The 18352-nt window shown below is 56.9% G+C and overlaps 1 protein-coding gene and 1 long non-coding RNA gene across 2 annotated transcripts; both read right to left on the bottom strand.

Moving 5' to 3' along the window:
- LOC308609742 (putative GTP-binding protein 6) lies at positions 1-5428 on the bottom strand. The gene is made up of 7 exons (XM_081223452.1): positions 5313-5428; positions 4685-4755; positions 4427-4557; positions 4030-4100; positions 3020-3178; positions 375-2832; positions 1-247 (listed from the first exon to the last, which is right to left on the bottom strand). The coding sequence occupies exons 1-6, from the start codon at positions 5380-5382 to the stop codon at positions 2786-2788; spliced, it is 549 nt and encodes a 182-aa protein (XP_081079578.1). The 5' UTR covers positions 5383-5428; the 3' UTR covers positions 1-247; positions 375-2785.
- A 43-nt stretch (positions 5429-5471) lies between these two features.
- LOC308609747 lies at positions 5472-8456 on the bottom strand. Its single transcript, XR_014014339.1, has 3 exons — positions 7867-8456; positions 6478-6652; positions 5472-6346 (listed from the first exon to the last, which is right to left on the bottom strand). It is a non-coding gene; the product is annotated as an uncharacterized lncRNA (long non-coding RNA).
- Between the last annotated feature and the right edge of the window lie 9896 nt (positions 8457-18352).

Genomic DNA, 18352 nt, shown 5'->3' with positions numbered 1-18352 from the left:
CCACGTCCCCACTGGCCACATTCCACCCTCACCACCCTGGCAACACTCCAGGTAGGGAAAGCAAGAAGGGGTCCAAGGAGGGTTCCGTCTGCCCCGAGCCCAGGCTCTGCAGGTACCTGAGCAGGGGGAGCTCGGCCAGTGCCACCTGCAGCCGGGCCTCCTCGGTGCGGGCGCTGCAGCGGAAAATATGAAGAACCACCGTGAATCGGTCGAACACCCGCACGCCCCAGGCGGCTTCCAGTTCTTTCTAGAAGATGGAGTGCGAGGGAGGGGACCTGTGGTGACCCCAGGCCCGTGGAGACCTGTGTCCTCACGGGGACACTGACCCACTCCCTCAGCCGCCGTGGGCGGGAAACAGCGAGCTTCTGAGGTACCTTGGTGGCTGCAGCCATCCTCTCCACATTCAGGAAGACGGCGGTGATTTCCGGGGACCCTCTGATTTTCTCTAGGAAAAGAGGCTGGCCTCTCAGAGGCCTGCATGCCCACGATGTCTGTCTGGGGACCCTGCACTTTGGCCGTGTTCGCCGGACACCCCGAGTCTCTGAGCACAGTATTTGTCAAGTGTGGGTCGGGGAGGACCGGACCGGGTCCCTCGTCAGGGGAGTAGATCTCACACACATGGGGGTCCCGTGACCCCACGGGGACTGAGTGCCCGTTAGACAACAGATGGGCGGTGAGCGCCCCCCTTGGCACGTCTCCGGCTCTGAGCTGTGAGCTAGACATGGGTTTGGGGCGGGGACGTCGGGGTCCATGGAAGGCAGGGGTCACACGCAGGACCCCCTCCGCCGGGCACTGGCGGGGCGTGGGCTGGGCTGGGCTGGGGCGCGGGGCTGGCGTGCGCCCGACTCTCACAGGTCCCGCCTGTGTCCTGGGGCCTCGTTTGAATTCTCACGCGGGCGTGGTGGCTTTTGCCGTCTCATCCAAGTTCCTGTGAGGCCCAGAGGGACGGCCATGCTTGCTCTGTTTCTGGGAGGGTGATGGGGACACGTGTGCTGGACTCACCTGTCAGGCGCTCCAAGGTCCCTCTGCCGAAGATGAGCTTCCGGTCTGGCGTTTTGGTGGGCACCACCATCGTGTCCACCACCGACCAGCCATCCAGCGTGCGCCCCAAGCCCCACGGGAGGCCAGCCCCCCATCCCGTCCCCACGCCCCCGCCCCCTGGGAGGCCACCCTCGCACAGAGTCTCAGAGCCGCGGCCCCTCTGTGGCGCCCCTGCTTCGCTGTCTGTCCCCACTCCCCGGACACCTGGGTGCTGCCGTCTCTGGGGTCACCTGACCCTCCTCAGGGCACAGCCAGGACACAGGCCAGAGGCTCGGGAGTAGGGGCCGGGCAGGGCCTGAGGCCACAGAGCAGGGTCCCCCCATTCTCTGGGCTGTGCGGGGGTCCCCATCTTCTGGGACATGGGGGGTGGGGTCTCCCCATCCTCTGGGACATAGGGGGCGGGGTCCCCCATTCTCTAGGCCAAGGGGAGGCGGAGTCTTCTTGGGTGTGACTCCCCATGGGCCCGCCAGCTCGTCCCACCTCCTCCAGCTGCTGGTCGCTCAGGTCAGCAGGTGCTTGGTCACGCCTGACCTCCGTCCTTCAGCTGCAGGTCTGACCCAGCAGTAATCCCTGCAGGTGCTGTCTCTCCCGATCCCAGGTGCCGCGGCCCCAGCTCCGTGGTGAGAGCCTGCGCGGGGGCCAGCGGCCTCCCTCCTGCTGCGCTGCACAGCTGCTCGCTTGGGGGTCTGGCACCCCGCAACCCCACCCCGAAGGCCAGGGTTAGGATTCGGTGGGGATGGAAACGGAGAAGCACTTGTGCAGGTGACAGCCCAGGGGCACAGGCACCGTAAGGCACTGAACCCTGATCCCAGGACCACAGCAGGCTTCCCCTCCCCCACACATCAGCCCCTCCCCACAAAGGTCCACTTACAGCAGTTCCTTTCACCTCGTGCATCACGTCCAGCTATCGAGAAAAAATTACCAGGCGCACCAAAAGGCAACCCGAAGAGACACAGCAAGCGTGAGAACCAGACGTGCCAGGGATGCTGGAATTACTGGACCAGGAATTTACAACAACTATGATGAACGTGCCAAGGGCCCTGATGGATTTAGTAGACAGCATGCAAGGACGGATGGGCAAGGCAAGCAGAGGTGGAAATCCCGAGAAAGAACCAAAAAGACCTGCTAGAGATCACAAGCGCTCTGGCAGAAATGACGAGCGCCTCTCATGGGCCTGCTGGTAGACTGGACTCGGCAGAGAAAGGATCCCGGAGTCTGAGCATATGACAACACGGAAAATTAAACACGCCTGCTCTGCAAAGACGTCATCAGCGGACTGAGAAGTTAAGCCACAGACCTGGGAGAAAATACGTGCAAAACACGCATCCATAAGCACTGGTATCCAAAATATAAAAACAATTCTTAAAGTTCAGCAATAAGGAAACAACCTACTACAACGTGGGCCAGAGGCCGTAACAGACACCTCACCAAAAAGATATACTGATGGCAAATGAGCGTGTGACAAGATGCTCCACGTCCTCTGTCATCAGGGAAATGCAAACTAAAACAGCAATGAGGCACCACCACACACCTATCAGAACAGCCGGAATCCACAATCCTGACAACACGAAATGCCGACAAGCATGTGCAGCACCCCCCCCCCACGCATCGCTGGGAGGGACGCAAGATGGTACGGCCACGTTGGAGGATGGTCTGGCAGTTTCTTACAAAGCTAAACACACGCTTACCACACAATCCGGCTCTCACTCTGATCCCTGGAAGATCCTGCCCACTGTCAACGGACTTACAACTGTCCCCACTTCGTCGTTCTCAGAGTCTGGAGGACATCCACTGAGAGGGGCGTCAGCGCACAGCAGTCACACGGGGGCCGCGTCGCCCCCGAGACGCCCAGGGATGGGGCCCGAGTCCCATCCTCCTCACCGGGGGCTATAGCCCTCCGCGAGCACCCAGTCTCGCCGGGTCGGCAAGCGGGTTCTCCTAGCGCACCCCGCCCAGCCCCGGCGGGCCCACTCCTCACCGCAGTTTGTGTAGCCCACCACGGAGACCACAGGGATCTCCCGCCGCCTCCGCTGCGGGCCCAGGAGAAGCCTCTTCCGGCGGAGTCTGTCCAGGGCCTTCCGAATCTTCGCTTCCTTATCTTTCAGGAGGCGCTGCTGCCCCTGCAGGAAAGACTCTCCTAGAAACATGCAAGATGGCAAGATGTCAGTGGGCAGACACGAAAGGCGCAAGAGACACGGGGGTGCCTGCGGGGGACGTGGACAGGCTCCCTCTTGGGGCTGCAGGGACCCCCCTCCCCATCCCAGCCTGCTCCCCTGTACACTTGGCCCCCACACCTTCTGTCCTGAGACAGCTCTGCCCAGCGTGAGGCGGCCTGGCACTTCTGCCCTCTGAGGTCACCTGGGCTCCCCTTTACCCAGGAGGAAGAGGCCAAGGGGAGAGCCTCAGAAGGGCCCCCATGATACCCACAGCGGGCTGAGTGGTGCCCCAAAGATGTGTCCACACCCTGACCCCCAGGACCTACAAATGGGGCCTTATTAAGAAACAGGGTCTCTGCAGGTGTGATGCAGGGAAGGGTCTGAGATGAGGTCCTCCTGGAGGAGGGTGGCCCTACGTCCAATGACAGGGTCCTTCTAAGAGACAGAAGAGGAGAGACACAGAGGAGAAGCCACGTGAAGATAGAGGCAGAGACGGGAGGGACGCGGCCACGAGCCCAGGGACGCCCGGAGCCCCCAGAAGCTGGAAGGGGCGGGAAGGACCCTCCCCTGGAGCCTCCAGAAGGAACCAGCCCCTGTAACTCCTTGATCTGCTCTGCGGGACTCACGGAGGATCAATGTCTGTGGTTTTAAGGCACCGGTTCGTGGTCCTTCGTTACGGCCGCACCAGGGAAACACCTTGACACCCTCCTTTGACTGTGACCACGGACGAGGCCCCAGCAGGACCTCTGAGGGACGTCGTCCCCTTTGTAGGGGTGGTGGCCACGACACCCGCCCTTCTGAGCTCCCGGTGACAAGACGTCAGACACTGTACCTGACCCCGTGACGTTGCGGGAGTCCCGCCCTCGGCCGCCCAGGTGGGCAACGTGGTTTTTCAGGCAGGACCTGGCGTGGAAATGGGTCGGCGCAGGAGACGGGGGCACGTGCCCGTGGGAGGCTGGCACAGAGCCCTGGGTGGGGAGTGGGCATCTAGACAGGAAGAACAGGCTCGCTCGGGACCTCCCCGCCGCGTGGGCCTTCACGGGCGGGGACGCAGGGTCCCTTGCTGGGTGGCGCTCCTTGTGGGCCGCGTGCCCTGGTAGGTGTGCCGCTTGGCCACGTCCCCACTGGCCACATTCCACCCTCACCACCCTGGCAACACTCCAGGTAGGGAAAGCAAGAAGGGGTCCAAGGAGGGTTCCGTCTGCCCCGAGCCCAGGCTCTGCAGGTACCTGAGCAGGGGGAGCTCGGCCAGTGCCACCTGCAGCCGGGCCTCCTCGGTGCGGGCGCTGCAGCGGAAAATATGAAGAACCACCGTGAATCGGTCGAACACCCGCACGCCCCAGGCGGCTTCCAGTTCTTTCTAGAAGATGGAGTGCGAGGGAGGGGACCTGTGGTGACCCCAGGCCCGTGGAGACCTGTGTCCTCACGGGGACACTGACCCACTCCCTCAGCCGCCGTGGGCGGGAAACAGCGAGCTTCTGAGGTACCTTGGTGGCTGCAGCCATCCTCTCCACATTCAGGAAGACGGCGGTGATTTCCGGGGACCCTCTGATTTTCTCTAGGAAAAGAGGCTGGCCTCTCAGAGGCCTGCATGCCCACGATGTCTGTCTGGGGACCCTGCACTTTGGCCGTGTTCGCCGGACACCCCGAGTCTCTGAGCACAGTATTTGTCAAGTGTGGGTCGGGGAGGACCGGACCGGGTCCCTCGTCAGGGGAGTAGATCTCACACACATGGGGGTCCCGTGACCCCACGGGGACTGAGTGCCCGTTAGACAACAGATGGGCGGTGAGCGCCCCCCTTGGCACGTCTCCGGCTCTGAGCTGTGAGCTAGACATGGGTTTGGGGCGGGGACGTCGGGGTCCATGGAAGGCAGGGGTCACACGCAGGACCCCCTCCGCCGGGCACTGGCGGGGCGTGGGCTGGGCTGGGCTGGGGCGCGGGGCTGGCGTGCGCCCGACTCTCACAGGTCCCGCCTGTGTCCTGGGGCCTCGTTTGAATTCTCACGCGGGCGTGGTGGCTTTTGCCGTCTCATCCAAGTTCCTGTGAGGCCCAGAGGGACGGCCATGCTTGCTCTGTTTCTGGGAGGGTGATGGGGACACGTGTGCTGGACTCACCTGTCAGGCGCTCCAAGGTCCCTCTGCCGAAGATGAGCTTCCGGTCTGGCGTTTTGGTGGGCACCACCATCGTGTCCACCACCGACCAGCCATCCAGCGTGCGCCCCAAGCCCCACGGGAGGCCAGCCCCCCATCCCGTCCCCACGCCCCCGCCCCCTGGGAGGCCACCCTCGCACAGAGTCTCAGAGCCGCGGCCCCTCTGTGGCGCCCCTGCTTCGCTGTCTGTCCCCACTCCCCGGACACCTGGGTGCTGCCGTCTCTGGGGTCACCTGACCCTCCTCAGGGCACAGCCAGGACACAGGCCAGAGGCTCGGGAGTAGGGGCCGGGCAGGGCCTGAGGCCACAGAGCAGGGTCCCCCCATTCTCTGGGCTGTGCGGGGGTCCCCATCTTCTGGGACATGGGGGGTGGGGTCTCCCCATCCTCTGGGACATAGGGGGCGGGGTCCCCCATTCTCTAGGCCAAGGGGAGGCGGAGTCTTCTTGGGTGTGACTCCCCATGGGCCCGCCAGCTCGTCCCACCTCCTCCAGCTGCTGGTCGCTCAGGTCAGCAGGTGCTTGGTCACGCCTGACCTCCGTCCTTCAGCTGCAGGTCTGACCCAGCAGTAATCCCTGCAGGTGCTGTCTCTCCCGATCCCAGGTGCCGCGGCCCCAGCTCCGTGGTGAGAGCCTGCGCGGGGGCCAGCGGCCTCCCTCCTGCTGCGCTGCACAGCTGCTCGCTTGGGGGTCTGGCACCCCGCAACCCCACCCCGAAGGCCAGGGTTAGGATTCGGTGGGGATGGAAACGGAGAAGCACTTGTGCAGGTGACAGCCCAGGGGCACAGGCACCGTAAGGCACTGAACCCTGATCCCAGGACCACAGCAGGCTTCCCCTCCCCCACACATCAGCCCCTCCCCACAAAGGTCCACTTACAGCAGTTCCTTTCACCTCGTGCATCACGTCCAGCTATCGAGAAAAAATTACCAGGCGCACCAAAAGGCAACCCGAAGAGACACAGCAAGCGTGAGAACCAGACGTGCCAGGGATGCTGGAATTACTGGACCAGGAATTTACAATCATCAACTATGATGAACGTGCCAAGGGCCCTGATGGATTTAGTAGACAGCATGCAAGGACGGATGGGCAAGGCAAGCAGAGGTGGAAATCCCGAGAAAGAACCAAAAAGACCTGCTAGAGATCACAAGCGCTCTGGCAGAAATGACGAGCGCCTCTCATGGGCCTGCTGGTAGACTGGACTCGGCAGAGAAAGGATCCCGGAGTCTGAGCATATGACAACACGGAAAATTAAACATGCCTGCTCTGCAAAGACGTCATCAGCGGACTGAGAAGTTAAGCCACAGACCTGGGAGAAAATACATGCAAAACACGCATCCATAAGCACTGGTATCCAAAATATAAAAACAATTCTTAAAGTTCAGCAATAAGGAAACAACCTACTACAACGTGGGCCAGAGGCCGTAACAGACACCTCACCAAAAAGATATACTGATGGCAAATGAGCGTGTGACAAGATGCTCCACGTCCTCTGTCATCAGGGAAATGCAAACTAAAACAGCAATGAGGCACCACCACACACCTATCGGAACAGCCGGAATCCACAATCCTGACAACACGAAATGCCGACAAGCATGTGCAGCACCCCCCCCACCACGCATCGCTGGGAGGGACGCAAGATGGTACGGCCACGTTGGAGGATGGTCTGGCAGTTTCTTACAAAGCTAAACACACGCTTACCACACAATCCGGCTCTCATACTCCTTGCTATTTGCCCAAAGGATGAGAAAACTTACAGCCGCACAAAAACCTGCACATCGATGTTTATAGCAGCTTTATTCATAATTGTCAAAACGGAAGCAACAAAGATGTCCTTTAGTACATGACTAGATAAGTAAACTGTGGTCTATCCAGACAACAGAATATTATTCAGCGCTAAAGTGAAATGAGCTGTCAGGCCATGAAAAGACATGGAGGAACCTTAAATGCATATGACTGAGTGAAAGAAGGCAGTGAGAGAAGGCTGCAGACTGTGTGATTCCAGCTCTATGACACTCTGGAAAAGGCCCAACAATGGAGACAGTAAAAGGCCCACTGGTTGTCAGGGGTTTAAGAGGGGGAGGGAGGGATGAATGGGTGGAGCACAGGGGATGTTCAGGGCAGTGAAACTACTCTGTGTGATGCTGTAACGGTGGATACATGTCACCATCCATTTGCCCAAACCCACAGAATGTACACCACCAGGAGTGAACCCTAATTAATGTAAACCGTGGACTTGGGGTGACGACGTTATGTCAACATAGGCTCGTCAGCTATAACAAATTCACCGTCTGGCGGGGATGCTGAAAACGGCAGAGGCCATCCATTGGTGAGGGCACTGAGTATATGTGAAAAATCTGCATACGTTCCTCTCAATTTTGCTGTGAAACTAAAAGCACCCTAAACAAAAGTTTTTAAGAAAAAAAAGGAATGAAGCACTGACACAGGCTACGACATCCGTCTGCCTCAGAAACGTGGCGCTCAGTGAGAGAAGCCAGACACACAAGGCCACGTATCACTCACGTGAAATGTCCACGACAGGCAAATCCACGGGGCCAGAAGGCCGATTCCCGGTTCCCAGGGGTTGGGTGCGGGAGAAGCAGGGGGGAGGCCTGCTACTGAGGGCACAGGGTCTCCTTCCGGGGAGATGAGCACGTTGTGGAACCAGACACAGGTGGTGGCTGCACAAGGCTGTGAACGTACTAGTTGCCTCCGAGTGGTACCCTTCAAAGCGGTTCATCTTACGCTCTGCGAACTGTATCTCAATAAAGGTCTAAGAGGAGGAAAGGAATACGGAGAATGCCACCCCTCCCCCGCAACTGGGTCACTGCTCTGCTCAAACCCAGAAGACCTGTGATGACCTGACTCCTCGCATGGCTGCACCACTGCAGTGACTTGCCTCTGACAGCCCCGAAACAGCCGAGGAGCGGCGGTCCCAGGAGGGCCCAGGACGTGCTCGCTCAGGAGCCCTAACCCTGGACACTGTCCCTGTTCATCCGTGGGGTCCGTCTCCCCAGGCCATCCAGGACCACCCTGGTGAGACGGCCCCGTCCCCGCCCCCCTCCGTCCGCCTTCCCGCTGGGTTCTGAACACAGCACTCAGGTCAGGCGGCGGGCTCCTGCCTGGCGTGTCTGCTGTCCCCCCAGCCCCACCGGAGCGGGTACAGTGGGGTTGCTGATGGCCGAGGGCCATGGAGGCAGGTCCCAGGCGTCTCAGGGGCTCAGCCGGGCTCACGGTTTCTGCTACAAAGGGCCTGTGAACACGCCTGTGCACAACCTTTGGGCGCAGTACTCAGTGGTACACAGTGAAAGCGGGTCAATAAAGGCTTAAAGCTGAGGGACACACCCCGTGCAAACCGGCGTTAGTTGTTGGATTCTCTTCCTTTACAGATGGGGATGCTGCGCGCGGCAGCAGGGCCGAGCGACAACCTGGGGCGCGTCCGAAAGGGGAAGGGGCCCCGGACCCGCTGTGTGCACGGGGGAAGGCGCCCCAGCCCAGAATTAGCATTTCCAGGCCCGCTGCAGGGATGCGGCTCCCGGGAGCGGGTCGGGTGGGGGCGGCCCAGCCTCCGAGTCCCCGCCCCCATAAGCCCGGCCCTAGGGGTCCCAGCCCTCGGAGTCACGCCGCCATAAGCCCCACCCCTTCAACCCGGCCACTCAGGAGCCCCGCCCCCGACGTCCCCGCTCTACGAGCTCCAGCTCTCGGAGCCCCGCTCCCTGAAGCCCTGCCCTATGGGCTCCAGCCCTCAGAGTCACGCCCCCCAACACCACGCCCCTTCAGTCCGGCCAATCAGAAGTCCCGCCCGTCGGCGTCTCTGCCCAGAGCGCCAGACCTCGAAACCCGCCCCCGGCGTCCCCGCCCTTTAAGTTCCGAGACTTGGCCCTCTTCATGACTCCCACCCCCACCCCCACCCCCACCGAGTCCACGGCCACAGTCCCGGTCACCTCGGGTCCCCTGCGGCTTCCCGGGTCCCCACGTGACGTCAGGGTGAAGCAAGCACACGCGCTGGGCTCCCGCCGGCAGCAAAGGGTCCCTCCTCAGCAGCTCCTCCTCCTCCGCTTCCTCAGCCTCCTCCTTTCCTCCAGTCCGACTTCTCCGGCCACCTGCATGTGGGCCCCGCCCCCCACCCCCTCGCCCCTCCGGGCCCCCCAGGCCCCCGCGGAAGGCGGCGAGCGCGCGCTCGGGGCAGGGTGGCAGCGGCGGCGCGGCCCTCGGAGCCCCGCAGCCACGAACGACGCGAAAGAGCCAGGACCCCGGGCGGACAGCGGCTCGCAGGGCGCACATACCGCAAGCGCTCCTACGCCACGGGCGGGGCCTCGGGAGCGTGCTCTCGTGCAGTTGCCCATTGGCCGCCCGGGTCACGTGCTCGCAGACGCCTGATTGGTGCGCGCGGTCCGGGCCGGGAGGCCAGTCTGGGACGCCGCAGCCTGGGGATATGCTTTTCTCTGCCGCGGGTGGTCGAGGCGACCTCCCAAGGCAGGTGGTGCCGGAGCAGGGCCCGGCCGGGCACCCAACCCGGTGGGCGCTCCCCCACGCTCGCCACCTCTCCGCGCCCCGGTCAGGCCTCCGCGCAGGGTCCGGGTCCGGTCCTGGGGATCAGTTCCATCTGGGGATCAGTTCCGGAACCCTGAAGTCTGCCTTGGTGGATCCGAGTGTGGCTCCAGGGGTCCCAGACCCTGCCTTGGTGGGGGTCCGAGGGCGGCCCCGGGAGTCCCAAACGCTGCCTTAATGGTCCGAGTGCAGCCGTGGTGTCCCAGGTCCTGCCTTAGGGCTCTGAGTGTGTCACAGGAGTCCCAGATCCTGCCTTGGGGGTTCAAGTGCATTTCTGAGGGTCCCAGACCCTGCCCTAGGCGTACAAATGCCCACCCGGGTCCTAGACGCTGCCTTAGGGGGAGTCTGAACTCTGCCTTAGGGGTCCCGGTTCAGCCTGGGTTTCAGACCCTGCCTTGGGGAGGGGTCCCGGATCTTACCTTAAGGGTCCGAGTGCGGCCCCGGGGGTCCTGGACCCTGCTTTGGGGATCCAGTCCCATCCCTGGAGGTCCCGGACTTTACCTTGGGGTCTGGAGTCTGGACTGGATCGGTATTGCAAACACTGCTTGGGGGGTTCAAATCCAGTCCGGGGATCTGAAGTCTATGGTGGTAGCTTGACTGTGGCCCTGGGGGTCCAGGCAAGTCGCGGTGGATCCTAAATTCTGACTTGGGGCTGTGTGTCTGGCCCAGAGGTCACAAACTTGGCCTTAGAGTCTCCTGTCTGGCCCTGGCAGGATGAAGTCAGCGCTGGTAGCCCGAGTGTGGGAATGCAGCCCGGGGGCCCAAGACCCTGCCTTGCCGGTGGGGGTGGGGGGTCCTAGTGGGACTCCACAGGTCATGAACCCTGCTTTGGGGGTCCCATCCTATTCCTGGAGGTCTCAAACCCTGTCTTGGGGGTTCCACTCCATCCTCGGGGATCCCAGACCCTGGCTTATGGGATCTGAGTGCAGCCCTGGGAGTCCCCAGCCTTGCCTTGCAGGCCCAAGTCTGTGACAGTGCATTCCCAGGCTCTGCTCTGGGGGGTTGGAGTGCCGCCCTTTGGGTCCCAGACCCTGCCATGGGAGTCCAAGCCCATCCCCAGGGGCCCCTGACTTTGCCATGAGTGTCCGATGCTGTCCTCCTTCAGGGGTCCCAAATGCTGGTCAGAGCTTCCCAATAGGATAAGGGGGTGTTCCAAAGTCTGCGATGGTAGCCTGAGTGCAGCCTTGAGTGTGTGAGTCATGCTAGGGGTCTCAGGCCCTGCCCTGAAGGTCCGAATCCAGCTGGCAGATGGAGCTTGGTTCATGATAGCAGAGTCCTCGGCATCACAGAAAGTGGGAGGCGGGCTGATTCCAAAGGAGCACCCCTCGCGTTCACACTGTAATCAGTCATGTCCTCCTGGCAAAACTTAAAGATGGCATATGGTGTGGAGAGCGTCACAAGGAACCCCAGCCGTCTCTAGGGGGGTCTTGTTTTTACGGGAGAATGGTTTCAATGGGAATGTTCCTTCATAAGTGTCTGCAGAAAGCCATGGCCTTTCTGATGTTTCAGGAGACGGTGTTCAACCACATCACTGTAACATAGAGAAGGAGGGAGACCCCAGAGGGACGTGGAGACGTGTGGCCTGAAACGGGGTTGCAGACACAATTTCCATTTAGGAATGGGTGTGGAGGCTGAAAAGGAACCTTTGAGGCCAGGACCTGTCATGTGCACAGCTTGGCAAGTGTGGTCAGGCTGTGCACAGTTACAAGTTTAAATTGAGATGGAGATTATCAGCCTCAAAGAAAATGGGTGAAGGCTTAGAATCTTGACCCAGGGTTGCCAGTGGGGCCCCGGACAGGTGGTCATTCCTGGGGGCCATTTCCCCGTGGATAGAAGGAGAGGCGGAATTAAAACCCCCAACACAGAAATCACGCATGTGTAAGTTCTGGTGGCTGGTCCTTTTGTGGCTAGTCCCCCTGCCCTCCTCCATCACAACGGCGGGACACAGCCGGGAGGCCCAAGGAACGCCGTAGACCGGGTCCTGTTAAAACCTTGAGCTCCTTTGTCCCAGCCAGCACGGGTGCGTCCGTCCGTAGGGCCGGCTCCGGTGCTGGGGTTGTGCAGGGCTGCATGGGGAGGGTGGCTGACTGCTCCGGTCCTGCCACGCCACCTGGCGGGAGATGCGGAGAGGTCACCTCGTTCCAAGCCCTCCTGCACGGCCTTACTTGGGGGGTGGAAGGCCCGGAGCTCCTGTTTCCTGAGCACTCGGTCTGAGGGAAGCGCTGGTCCCCTCCTGCACACAGACCTCTCCGGCTTTTCTCTGCTTTGGGACTTGTCTCTGTGCTGCCCTGGCGTCGTCACCAGGCTGTCCCCCAGAGCCTGCCTTCTCCGGGGTTTCCAGGGGTGTGTGGGGGGAGAGTTAACAGACTCGATCATGAGGTAACGCAGTTGTTTACTGCTTTACTATTGATCGCATGTCATACGGCTGCTGACAGAGGGCAGATGGTTTCCCCCTGAGTACGCTGGGAGCCCTAAAACCTCACCGAGATGAAACTGCAGGCCTCTGTGGAGACGACTCAGCAGACAGTCGTAGAACATCTACCACTGTTCATGGTAAACAGCATAGATGTTGGTGTGACGACGATGATGAGGCTGCGGGAGGAGCTGGGAAACCGGGTGAAAGAAGTGACCGCTGCCTGGTGTCGTCCTGTGAAGGCGGGTTCCCAAAGGTGCACCGAGGGCCACAGGGCTGGAGACACAGCGTAGACCGCAGCTTGCAGTGGAACATATTCCATGTCCTTGATTCTCTCCTACCAGTGATTTTGAGACACATCGTTGATTTAAAAACTTTTTACCACCCTTCCCACCCCCAACGCAAAAAAAAAAAAAAAAAATACAGACAAGCCCCAGCCATTACAGATTTGCTTGTGGGGGTGCGGTGAGAAGTCTCGGATTCACGGACGATCCTGCACTTAGAACCAGCGGAGCTGGTGGGTCACCTCTCCCCCTTCGCAGCAGTAGGAAACGATGACTTTGATGCGGTGCCTCTGTCCCCATGGTTGTTGCCAGTTTTTTTCAGTGGTTCCCTTTTGTAACTTGCTTCCCTCTACTGACAAGAGGTGTTAAGAAGTCTAATGATGGGCTATGCACTTAAAATCCCCAGGGTTCAGGGGTGTCCGCACCTTTGCGAGAGATGTCGTGGGTGAGTCGGGGTGGCAGTGTCATTACATGGCTTACAGCTTCAAGGGCTGCATTTAGCAACGTGACTTTTCTTGTACCTTAGATGAAGGTCTGGCCAAATTGTGATGAAATCAGAGTCTGTCTCAAAAGGCAGTGTCCCTGAGAATGTGTGTAAATGCTCCTTATTAGGGATTTTGTCAGTACAACAATCTGCTCAATTTATATACGTTCGTTACTTGGGCTTGAAAATGCATTTTCCCTCCATGGAAAAAAGTGACATCTTTGTGTAGATACTTAGAAGGTGCAGAAAAGAACCCAGAAGGAAATAAAGATCACCTACAATATGACCATACAGAGATAACTGTTGTTAAGATTTTGTTATGTATTTTTCCAATTTTTTTAAGGTACATATACACACAGGTTTGTGGATTTATATAGTATATATTGTTTTATAAAATTTTTAACTTAAATTGTGTCCTGCATATACTTTCAGTACATAAAGTAGCACTGTGTCTTGACTGCGTAGAATGTGATTCAGTGGCTATTTCATCAGTGACTTCATCCCTCATGTTAACTGGGCTTACATGCACGCCTGGGGATGTGACTGCCGTGTGGCGAGGTTACTGTTCTCTAGTCACTCCTCATGCGTTTCATATGAAAATAAGTGGCAGCCCGACTATAATTTGGATAGTTATACCGGGCAAATCACTGAAATGTAGAGGAGTTTCCCATTTGGGCATTAAGCGTGAGTGAGTGAGAACCGTTTTTTCTTAATTGAAGTGTAGTTGATTTACAATGTTTCAGATATACAGCAAAGTGATTCGTTTATATATATATATATATATATATATATATATATATGTGGTTTTTCATATTTGGCTTTTATTGTGTTGAGATAGCTTCCTTCTATTCCTAGTTTTCTTTTTCTAATCATGAAAATGTGTTGAATTTTGTTGAATGCTTTTTCTGCATCAATTGAGATGATCATGTGGTTCTGTCCCTTAATTCTGTTGTTGTGGTGTCTTATTTTGATTTTGCATGTTGAACCATATTTGTAATCCAGGAATAAATCTCACTTGGTTATGGTGTATAATTCTAATACGTTGCTGAATTTGATGTACTAGTATTTTTGCATCAGTGTTCATAAGAGATATTTATCTGTAGTTTCCTTTTCTTGTAGTGTCTTTGGGTTTGGAATCATGGTAATGCTGGCTTCATAGAATGAGTTAGGAAGTGTTCCTTCTTCTTAAACGTTTGGAGAAGTTTGAGAACGATTGGTACTAGTTCTTTAAATATTGGGTAGAATTCACCAGTGAAGCCATCAGATCCAGTGCTTTTCTTTGGGGAGATTTTTGATTACTGACTGAATCTCCTATTAGTTATAGTGCTATTCAGATTTTCTACTTCTTTGTGACTTAGTCTTGGTAGGTTTTGTGTTTCTAGGATTTTTCCATTTCATCTAGTTATTCCATTTGTTGGTGTACAATTATCCTTAGTACTGTCTTAGAATCCTTTTTTTCTTGTTCTGTAGAATTGGTAGTAATGTCCCCACTTTCGTAATTCTGATTTTAGTAATTTGAGTCTCCACACTGTTTTCCTTAGTCCACCTAGCTTTAGGTTTGTTAACTTTGTTGATCTATTTGAAGAACCAACTTTTGGTTTCATTGATTTTTTTTCTATTGTTTTTCTCTCGTCTATTTTATTAATCTCTGTTCTAACCTTTATTATTTCCTTCTCTTTGCTAGCTCTGGATTTCATTTTTTCTTGGTAATTCCTTAACTTATAAAGTTATGTTGTTGCGATCTTTCTTGTTTATTAGTGAAAGCATCATACAGCTATAAATTTCCCCTTAGCACTACTTTCCCTGCATCTCATAAGTGTCGGTATCTTATGTTTTCATTTTAATTCATCTCTAAATATTTTCTAATTTCCCTTGCTATTTCTTCTTTGATCCATTGATTATTTAAATGTGTGTTGTTTAATTTCCACAGTTTTGTGAATTTTCTGGTTTTCCTTCTGTTACTGATTTCTCACTTTATCCCATTGTTGTCAGAGAAGATAACTTTGTATGATAGCTATCTTTTTAAATCTATGGAGACTTAATTTGTGGCCTAACATATGGTATCTCCTGGAAACTGTCCCTTGTGCACATAAGTGGAAGGTGTGTGCCGTTGTTTTGGTATTTGCCTGGTAACCTAGTTGGTTTGTTGTGTTCATTTACCTTTTCGTCACTTATATTCTGTCTGGTCGTCCCATTCCCGAGAATGGAGTATTGAAGCCACGAACCGTTTCTGTAGTGCACTGTCTGTTTCTCCTTTCATTTCCACTAACATGGTATATCTCATTGTTTCTTAAGATATTACTTGATTTTTTTCATCAAAGTCTTGTAGTTTCCAGCCCACAGATCCTATACCTATTTTGTTAGATTGATACCTAAGAACTTACTTTTTAGGGTGCTCTTCTAAATGGTGCTGTTTTTTAAGTTTCAGTTTCCAGTTTTTCATTGCTTGTTTACAGAAGAATGACTGATTTCTTCATACTGACCAACCTTGTATCCTGCGGCCTTGCTAATAAATTCAGTTTTGATTTCGAGGAGACTCTTCGGTTACGTTCTTTGGGATGTTCTGCGCAGCCCATGACGTCATCAGCAGATAGGCGTGGCTGTATCTGTTCTTTCCCAGGCTTACTGGGCCTTTCATTCCCTTCTCTCCCTTCCACTGACCAGGACTCTGGGACACAGGAGGAGCGGCCGTCTCTGCCCTGTTCTCGGCCCAGAGCACATGCAGGTGTGCACCTGCATCCCCTCCTGCATAGGAAGGACACTGGTGCCTGCAGTGCTCGCTGGTGCTCAAGGGCAGCCCTGCCAGCCACAGGGAGCAACTTTTACCTTTGGCCTCGACTTGTCCTGTTAACATCTGAGGAGTGGGTTAAAAATGAGATACAAAAGGCATTTTCCGCAGTATTATGTATAACAGCAGTAAATGTCCCAAGGGGGAGTGGTGGTTAACTGAGTTACGTTACATCCAGGGCTGGGGGGCACAGGCAGCAGCAGACAAGGTGTTGAAGAACTTCAAAATGTTTTAAACCTGTGTGTGTGTGTGTGTGTGTGTGTGTGTGTGTGTGTACACTTGTCGTTTTATTTTCCTGAAGACACCTGGGAGCATGTGGCTGAGGTGAGGTCCCTTCCGTGTACTCGAGTCAGCAGTGCTTCCTTCAGCCAAGACCAGGGGCCTGTCGCAATGGGGCTGTTGGTGGCAGGGAGCCACCTGGGCTCAGCGCTGTAGCCTGTGGACATTGGCCACAGTCCTGTCGGGCAGCTGTGTCCACATGTGGCCCCTGGTTTCTGCTGTCGAGGCCATACCCCCAGGTTGTGCCATCTCCAGGCATGACCCCTGGGTTCCACCATGAACCCAGGGTTCCGTCATGATTCCAGGCTCTGCCGTGACCCCCAGGTTCCACCATGACCCTGGGTTCCACCATGATTCCAGGCTCTGTGACCCCACGAGGCTGCGGTGGTCTCGACCCCTCCTGCCAGGCCACTAGGCTGTGCCCTCCCCGGAAGCGCAGGGAGAGCGGTTCCCTGCCTGTGTTTTGTGGTCTCACTCATCCCACAGGACTTCTGTCCCTAGTCGCTGGCCTGAGTTCCCTGTCTCCATCCTGGGTCCTGACAGGTGGGGTGATGGGTGCCCTGTAACCCTGCAGACAGGGTTGGGGGACAGGTCTCCAACCCTCCAGGCATGCACATGGACCTCCCTGGACGCTGGTGGTTCATGGCCATGGTGGCAGGTCAAGGACCCCGGCTGTCAGGCTGTGGCAGGGACAAGGGCGGGGAAGCCCCCATGGAGGCTGGAGGCTGTGATGCTCCCCTCAGGGCCCAGGGAGGATCAGAAACCCTGGCTGAGGCCCCGCCTGCAGACCGTGTCCCCTCCCCCGACCCCAGATGGGGTGTTCGGTCCCCTGTCCTCAGACCCAGTGTCTCGTCACGGGTACCTAATAGTTCACATTCACAGGTGTGCTCACCGCTGCCTGTCGCCCCCAGGCCACGTGGGTCGAGTCCTATGAGCAGGTCGGAGTCTCCCTGCTGGACCTCATCAGCCGGTCCAGGGCTGCAGCTGCGAAGAGGAGCCTCACACGGGTGCTTCCTGGCGTCCTTCACACTCGGGTCCTGAGGCGCACTCTCCTGCCCAGTCAGTTTCCAAGAGACCAGGCAGGCTCGGACCTCTTGGAGGGGCTGGCTTAGGTAAGGGGCTGGCTTGTTTCCTGGGCAACGTTATCTGGTATCTCAGAGGGAAGGGGGACTGTGTCCACCCAGGGAAAGAGACGTTCACGTCCTGACCCCAGAGCCTCAGGACGTGACCTCGTTTGGAAGTAGGGCCTGGTTGTGTAAGTAGGTGAGACAGGGGCCTTAGGGTGGCCCCAGTCCTGTGTAACTGCGTCCTTATAAGATGAGCGGAGACACGGACACAGAAGGGAAGCCACGTGAAGATGAAGGCAGAGACGGGAGGGACGCGGCCACGAGCCCAGGGACGCCTGGAGCCCCCAGAAGCTGGAAGGGGCGGGAGGGACCCTCCCCTGGCGCCTCCGCACTTCCCAGCTAGACGGCTACCGTGAGTGGGCCTGAGCTGAAGGCAGCACCATGGCGCTGACCATCCGGTCTTGCCCGCGTGGCGCCCTGGGGAGCGGCTCTCACAGGACACAGACCAGCGAGTTGTTTTCCCTTGAGACCGTAGGACGCTGGTCCTGTAAACAGGCAGGCCTGTCTCACCCTTCCTCCTGGGCTCTGGTCTCACAGGGGACTGGGCACCGTGTGGGGCTGGGCGTTCAGCCTCTGCACAGGACCCCTGGGTGTTGCTGAAAAGTGCGGGTTACACCCCAAGAATGACGGAAGGTGAAATTCTCATCTGTCTCTGGGGATCTGACTCTCCAGGGGCCTCGTGTGAGTGGAATCACACAGTATTTGTCCTTTTCTGTCTGGCTTATGTCACTGAGCATAATGCCCTCAGGGTCATCCACGCTGTAGCCTGTGTGAGAATTCCCTTCCTTTTTAGGCTGAATAAAATTCCTTTGTGTGGATGGACCATGTTTTGGTTTTTTGTTCACCCATCAATGGACACAGGTAGTGTCTACATTAATGCCTCATGTCTCATAATATTCAGGGAGGAACTCGCTCAGTGCAGCCGCAACTCAGATGGGCCACCTCCTCTGTCCTCACGGGGTCCTGACGCCCGGTCAAGGGGGTTCATTCTCGCCAGACTCGGCATCAGGAGGGGGTTTTTGACACCCCACATTGGGTCTCCTTCCTGTGAGACCCTGTGTTGTTTTTTTTAAAACATCTTTG

The sequence above is a fragment of the Mesoplodon bidens genome (genome assembly GCF_964165515.1).
Source record: "Mesoplodon bidens genome assembly, chromosome: Y".
NCBI lineage: Eukaryota > Metazoa > Chordata > Mammalia > Artiodactyla > Ziphiidae > Mesoplodon > Mesoplodon bidens.
Note: the sequence above shows the minus strand (reverse complement) of the source record. Positions and strands in the feature narration are given on the sequence as shown.

Bases quoted from the DNA above. Each gene is read 5' to 3' on its own strand.
- LOC308609742 (XM_081223452.1), bottom strand. From the start codon at position 5,382: ATGGTGGTGCCCACCAAAACGCCAGACCGGAAGCTCATCTTCGGCAGA. The intron at 4,558-4,684 runs GTACCTCAGAAG...TCCATCTTCTAG, and splicing joins GGATGGCTGCAGCCACCAAG to AAAGAACTGGAAGCCGCCTG. The intron at 2,833-3,019 runs GTGAGGAGTGGG...CGCCCCTCTCAG, and splicing joins GGTGGGCTACACAAACTGCG to TGGATGTCCTCCAGACTCTG.